Below are 7797 nucleotides of genomic sequence, written 5' to 3' on the forward strand. Positions count from 1 at the left end.
ACAGAGGCCGGAGTGGCTTTGTAGTGCCAGTCTCGGGCACGCGCACCAGCTCGTGCATGGATTGGAGTGGTTTCACCCAATTAACATTAATTATGTGTATTGTAAAAAAAAAAGTATGCATTTATCGTAATTGGGCATTTTGTTTATGTGTTGAAGTTAATTTATTTTTCACACACAAAAAATTAATTCAGGGATGCTCAACATGCGCGTCAGTCTCAACTGAAATGTCAAATGAGTCTCACATTGACAACAAAGATGCTATGTACAGTAAGAATGTGTTAATTTTTTGTAAAATGATTTTAACAATGATTTAGCATTTCCTATCCATTTATTGGCCAGTTTCACTGTCAAAAAAGCCTCAAGTCCGTCAGCTTCAGGACCGAACCCCTAACTGCTCATTGCTCACTTGTGAGTTCACTGCTTCAGATGGGTTAAATGCAGAGGAGGAATTTCACATGACAAATAAAGGCTTCTCCTCATTCTATACAATCAAGACACGCTACACTTCATTATTCATTACTACTAATGTAAATTTGCATTCCGATTTTTGGGCGCAGGTTCAAGCTTGTGTTCTGCCTACATGTACAAAGGGCACGAGATTTAGATGTGAACACTAACAAAATACAGCACATCAGCCAGAGATGGCCAGACCCACGTTTCAGTGGCATGATTAACACCACTGACTCATCATTCTCACCCTGAACCTCTGAAAACAGACACTCAAGACTCGGTTTCAGTGGGAGTGAGAGCTCCTTGTGTGGGATTCCAGGAAATAAGGGAGGGTGAAGAAGAAGGAGGAAAAAAAGCCTGCAGCTCTTGTTTCATTAAATCATTGAGCTCTGACACACTATAGCTCTCATTAGACACGATTCAGTCAGGCATATTAACGTTAGTAATCAATGAGCACAGAAATTCCCCTCCTTCCTCAAGTTCAAACTCCACACAGAAATGAGCTTTTCAGTTTATGACGTTGTAATAAAACTGGTGATAAAAAAAAAAAAAAGAGATTAGGCACACACGTATGTATACTGCACACTGCTTTTGTGTAACGTGGTTCAGCTGAAAGAGAGAACAAGCCCGGAAGAGTTTTATTTCCCTTGTTTAATCATCTTTGGAAACGTGTTCGAAAATATGAGTACTGACACGGCATCCATTTGCCAGATCGAAAAAGGTGTTTTGTCGAGGCTGAATTATAGTAGGCCCTACGCAGAGCCTATGCCATTGTGAGCATTTTACTTCTGCACTGGGGTAAATCAGCGTCACTCTGCAGTCCAAGCCGAGCAGATCGTGTTGGAGTTGGAGCTAATAAACGTGGAACAACCATGACTTTTACTGAAATTACTGCAACGCAGGAAAAGAAAAAAAAAAAAAAAAGAGAAGACATCAGAGGAGATGGTGTGCATGGCCATTGAACTGATTGAACCCTAACTTCTCAATTTGGTCCACATTCATTCAACTCACAGGAGGAAATGCAATACTACCAAGCAGACCAATCACAGTTGTTGCGATCTGGGTCGCTGCAACACGTAGGTACATTTGTGGCGGAACACGCAACAGCCTATGGCATAGGTGTACAGTTCGCGGCTACGTTATACCTACAGCATAGATTCTACACAGATGTATAAACCAGTCTTCGGTTTCTGCTAATTTCAGTCAGTCAATGTTAGATATGAATTCTTTTTTTAAATATACATTTTTACTGGAAAATGCATCACTCATATTTCTCAGAAGTGCTACATCCGGGACATCGAGAACCAAAACCATGACAAATCTCTGTATGTCAGTCGTGAGGAAATTGATTAATTGTTCCGATAAATGTGGGTACTTCGTTTGTGAATGTGTCTATATAATAAAAAGATTATACACTGGCTTGAAGATATGAAGTTTATCTTCTCGTGTTAAAAAAAAACCTCACATTTTTCATATGAAATACATCACGGATCTGAGTGACGTATTTAAATAAAATTGGCTGGCGTTGAGTGGTATATCAGATATATTCCACTTGTCTTCGACTTGTTCAACATCATGCTAGCTGAATGGAATATATCTGACATACCATGTAAAAAGCCAGCCATCATTATCATACATACATACATACATACATACATACATACATACATACATACTCCTTTCAGGTGTTCAATGTGTCTTTCAAAATTCTCTCAAAATCTTCCACATTTAACGAAGCAAACCTGTTGGCCATGTTTGTTTATATACTGTCTCAGTCGCTCACTCGTGCTGAAGTTTTACATCTCCAACATGTGAAGTCATGTTGTCTTGACAACCATGCAGTATTATAAACCATATTTAACCCTCATTCTGCACTGGGTAGAGTGGCGTAATACATGCTAGCATATCGCTTATCCTACAATATCGCATGCTATCAAACCAAATGAATGAAACCCACTAGAAGGGAACAGAATACATGTTTTTATTCCATGGAAAAAAAAGTGTCCGGTATGTATAATATTTCCTGATGTTTCACTCCGATGACATCACTCAGGGAAAATATGCAAACTCCACACAGAAAGGCCCTTATTGACCTTATATACATTCATCACTTGAAGATAAACTTCATATCTTCGCACAACCATGTAATCTACATCACACATACACACAAGTGGTATGCAAGTACTAAAGGGTTTATTGGCCAGCTTGTAGCATACGACTCTTACCATATAACTGCTAAATAATAATACTTAAAATATATATATATATATATATATATATATATATAAATCCATCCATCATCTGTAGCTGCTTATCCTGTTCTACAGAGTCGTAGGCAAGCTGGAGCCTATCCCAGCTGACTATGGGTGAGAGGCGGGGAACACCCTGGACAAGTCGCCAGGTCATCACAGGACTGACACACACGGTCAATTTAGAGCCACCAATTAACCTATGGACTGTAGGAGGAAACCCATGCAGACACAGGGAAAATATGCAAACTCCACACAGAAAGGCCCTTATTGACTGCTGGGCTCGAACCCAGGACCTTCTTGCTGTGAGGCGACAGTGCTAACCACTACACCACCGTGCCACAGTATGGGTCCGTCTCAGAAACTGGTCTCTCATTTGGGACATTATGGTCAAAAAAAAATTTTTCTAATTTTACTTTTTTTTTTTTGCATTTACCGAACACTCAATGTTTCTGTTGTCATGTTTAATAAGAATAAAGATAATATCTTGCTTTATCTGGCCTCCACTGTGGAACATTTTTTTTCTTACAACTCAAATGCTTTTGTGAAATTGATTTACATATAAAATAACTACATCATGGGCAGCACGGTAGTGTAGTGGTTAGCGCTGTCGCCTCACAGCAAGAAGGTCCTGGGTTCGAGCCCCGGGGCCGGCGAGGGCCTTTCTGTGTGGAGTTTGCATGTTCTCCCCGTGTCCGCGTGGGTTTCCTCCGGGTGCTCCGGTTTCCCCCACAGTCCAAAGACATGCAGGTTAGGTTAACTGGTGACTCTAAATTGACCGTAGGTGTGAATGTGAATGGTTGTCTGTGTCTATGTGTCAGCCCTGTGATGACCTGGCGACTTGTCCAGGGTGTACCCCGCCTTTCGCCCGTAGTCAGCTGGGATAGGCTCCAGCTTGCCTGCGACCCTGTAGAAGGATAAAGCGGCTAGAGATAATGAGATGAGATAACTACATCATGAAGAATTAAAGCTCCTCCTTCACAGATGAGTGAAAATATTGAATAAATTTCCTCTTTTTGATTGCTTGGGTTAAAAATGCCAAGTTATGACGACTGAATTGATTATTCACTTAAATATGATGATACATATTGGGTATTTGATATAGTGAAATAGGACACAATGAAAAATCAAGAACACACCAGAAAGATGAGAATAACGGCGGTGGTAAAAGAACAGCGACTGTACCAGCTGAAGGTCGCACGGGTCTCTGCTGCGGCGCGCGAGCAACGGGACATCACTACCGCACCGGACGGAGCGCGAGGCGGGGCAAAATGACTGGCCGTAGATTCTATCACAAGTTTGATCTAAGTTGACCATGGTTGCAAAACATTGGCCAAAAATACACAAACACTATGAAAGTAAGATGAAAAAGAAACATTCTATTGCCTTATACTGCAAGACTAAAACAAAAAACTGTCAAAACTCACCTTTTCAGTGATAACGTGCGAACAGATCACCCGCGTAACAGAGAGACCGCAAATGGAAGCACGATCAACTTCTAACTGCTGGAGTGGAAAATTCCATTCTACACATGCAAATTGTTAACATGTGTCCTTCCCCGCACACAAATAACACGCTACGGTTAAAAAAAAAAAAAAAAAAGGGACCACGACCCATTTTATAGCTCAGAAATTCAGACAAGACCAGCTACCATCGTAACACATTCTGTAAGAAACATATTCTATACCTAACTTTCAGCTTTCGTTTTAAAAAACAAAATCGCAGATTTATAACAATTTTTATATGGCGGAGCGATTTTAAGTTACTACTTTTGGTGAGGTCGTGACCTTGACCCCGAGGCTTTCCGTTTAGATCAAAACACACGATCGTATTGGTTTTGCGGAAAACGGAGTTACGACGGAGATCAAATATTTTGCATGATGTTTTATTACGGTTATGATTATTCTGTGAGCGCGCCAATCCTTAGGTGTATAAAGTTACAACTTAAAATACAATTAGTGATAACTGTAGACTTTTCAGTGGACTACAAGCGTTTTAAGGGAATGCGATGGAGTCAACCATTCATCATGTCCCAGATCAAGCCGCCATTTTTCCACAAATTTGCAGAATTTTGGCCAAATTCCGAATACTCACATCGAAGATTTGGTTTTATCTGTCTTCTTTATCATTTTATTTCAAATTAAAACCATCACCATTCAAAACCGGATAGTACCCAGGTTCTGAGACAGACCTAGTGCGAGTTGCAATGTAAACAAGTTGACCTCTAACCTGAGAAGAAATAAATGAAATGTTTCTAGCTCACCTGTCCAGAAGAATGCTCGATGACTCCTAATCCTTGATTCCGTGTTGACATTTGTGAGGATTTCAGAAATGTGTCCGAAGGAGGGGAGAATATATTTAATCGTGCATTTAATAACCGTGTGTGACAGATGATAGTGAGCGAGCGAGTCCAAAAGGGATGTGAAAAAGCAGCTAGCACTCGTCAGCCACGCAGACACATCAACAAGTCGAGTCCCACTTTAGTTACAAGGACGTGTCCATGTCAACAGTGTATCGAAGAAGAAAAAGCACACTGAACTGAGCCCTACCTGACTAAATTTTCTCCAACCTTGCTTTAGTTAGCATGAACTTTACACCAAGCTTAGCTAACTGAGGAGATTTAAAGCCAATAGAAATCTGACTACTCGGTAGCTTCAGTATGTCTGAAACAGCAAAACATGCCCAAACCATGAAAAATAAAGATTTGTACAGTTTTTATAAATATTTTCCTGGTAAATAAACGATTAAAATCAAGTATGTTAGGCCGAACTGGGCTCAGGTAGCAGGTAGCGTAGCTAGCCAGGTAGTGTTAGCTAGCCAGCTAGCTCACCTTAACTTGACAACCGCTGCAGAAAGAAAGAAAAAAAAAAAAACACCACACACAGAATGACGAACAAAATCAGTGTAACCGACCTCAAACGAAACCGATACCGGTGGAAAAAACAACGTCAGAGCTCATACAGTCATGTAAAACACTAATTACAGCGGTGTACCGCAGAACTGAACCAACTAACCCAATACAGACACGCATTAGCAACTGTTAGCTAGCTAGCCATCCAGCCGGGCGGGCGGGCAAATCCCCAAAACCCCTCACAGATTCCTCCACAGTCCGCCCAGAACCGAGTCCACTCACAACTCGGTGAAAGAAACACGACGCCTGAGGGACGCAGTAAACTCTCTGCTGTTCAGGGCAACGTTCAAAGTCGTCTGGCTGTAAAAATATCAGTAAATAAATAATAAAACAAATCCATTATTCACACCACCGTTGAAGTCGCGTCTTTCTTCCTTCAGTGAGGGAGGAGAGCGGCTGCTCAGGCTGGTGGATAAAGTGCTGAATACCGGAACAACACGAAGCAACATGGCCGGCCGCCGCGCAGTGGAGGGGCGGGAAACATCACCTCAGCCTCAGCGCTGCCCTGCTGCCTCTGACCGGAATAACAGCGCCGAGCTCAGCGCAGCCTGTGGCTGACACCCAGCGTCCTAACCCTCTCATACAGCACACACACGGGCCATTTTAGCACCAGCAAAACCTACCTACCAACTTTCAGCACACACTTCTCTCTGCATTGAACCCATCTGAAGCAGTGGGCAGCCGGGCTAACAGAACCCAGGGAGCAGTTGGGAGTTGGGTGGCTCGCTCAGCCCCATATTAACCCAACAGCATGTCTTTGGACTGTGTGGGAAACCCACGGGGAGAACATGCAAACTCCGCACAGAAAGGCCCTCGCCGGCCGCTGGGCTCGAACCCAGAACCTTCTTGCTGTGAGGCGACCGTGCCGCCCTCTTGGGAAACCCACCGCTGTCCTTTAATAGAAAGAGGCCAGCAATATTTGAGCTTGTTTGGATGTTCTTAGCAGTGTAGCAGCTATACCAACAATGCTTGTCCATCTAGGAACCTGTCCTCTTCCACTGATCTTCAGGAGGGACAAAGATGGAGTGGTGACGGAGGAATAGGGAAACTTAGCCGGCAGCATCATCCATCTGTAGCCGCTTATCCTGTTCTACAGGGTCGCAGGCAAGCTGGAGCCTATCCCAGCTGACTACGGGCGAAAGGCGGGGTACACCCTGGACAAGTCGCCAGGTCATCACAGGGCTGACACATAGACACAGACAACCATTCACACTCACATTCACACCTACGGTCAATTTAGAGTCACCAGTTAACCTAACCTGCATGTCTTTGGACTGTGGGGGAAACCGGAGCACCCGGAGGAAACCCACACAGACACAAGGAGAACATGCAAACTCCACACAGAAAGGCCCTCGCCGGCCGCTGGGCTCGAACCCAGAACCTTCTTGCTGTGAGGCGACCGTGGCGCCCTCTTGGGAAACCCACCGCTGTCCTTTAATAGAAAGAGGCCAGCAATATTTGAGCTTGTTTGGATGTTCTTAGCAGTGTAGCAGCTATACCAACAATGCTTGTCCATCTAGGAACCTGTCCTCTTCCACTGATCTTCAGGAGGGACAAAGATGGAGTGGTGACGGAGGAATAGGGAAACTTAACCGGCAGCATCATCCATCTGTAGCCGCTTATCCTTTCCTACAGGGTCGCAGGCAAGCTGGAGCCTATCCCAGCTGACTACGGGTGAAAGGCAGGGTACACCCTGGACAAGTCGCCAGGTCATCACAGGGCTGACACACAGACAAACAACCATTCACACTCACATTCACACCTACGCTCAATTTAGAGTCACCAGTTAACCTAACCTGTATGTCTTTGGACTGTGGGGGAAACCGGAGCACCCGGAGGAAACCCCTGCGGATACTGGGAGAACACGAAAGGCCCTTACCGGCCGCTGGACTCGAACCCAGGACCTTCTTGCTGTGAGGTGACCATACTAACCACTGCACCACCGTGCCGCCCCCGGCAGCATCAAGCCTAGTGATTAATGGGGTGACATGTCACAGCCAGATCACCCTCACATCCAGACTGCCATGCAAAGGCAAACTGTAGTATCTGTGTATTGTGTCGATGGCAAAAGACAGTCCCAATAGCGTCACCTATTCGCTACTGGGACCGTCCTTTTGCCACTGACATAACATGCAGATACTGCGGTTTTCTTTTGCACAGCAGCAGAGACCAGTTATTTGGCTGATA

The 7797-nt window shown here is 44.0% G+C and overlaps 1 protein-coding gene across 8 annotated transcripts in view; it reads right to left on the reverse strand.

Annotated features, from left to right (window-relative positions):
• mark2b (MAP/microtubule affinity-regulating kinase 2b) overlaps positions 1 to 6081 on the reverse strand; it is a 117375-nt gene extending 111294 nt beyond the window's left edge. For 6 of the 8 annotated variants that reach the window (XM_060916849.1, XM_060915581.1, XM_060914889.1 and 3 more), the window contains exon 1: positions 4963 to 6080. In XM_060916849.1, the coding sequence (XP_060772832.1) occupies positions 4963 to 5013 (51 nt within the window). In that variant the 5' untranslated portion in view covers positions 5014 to 6080. Of the gene's footprint in view, positions 1 to 4962 lie in introns of all 8 variants that reach the window. The other 2 variants (XM_060918209.1, XM_060917671.1) reach the window with 2 other exon arrangements.
• Between the last annotated feature and the right edge of the window lie 1716 nt (positions 6082 to 7797).

This window comes from Neoarius graeffei, chromosome 1, assembly GCF_027579695.1.
Source record: "Neoarius graeffei isolate fNeoGra1 chromosome 1, fNeoGra1.pri, whole genome shotgun sequence".
NCBI classification, from domain to species: domain Eukaryota; kingdom Metazoa; phylum Chordata; class Actinopteri; order Siluriformes; family Ariidae; genus Neoarius; species Neoarius graeffei.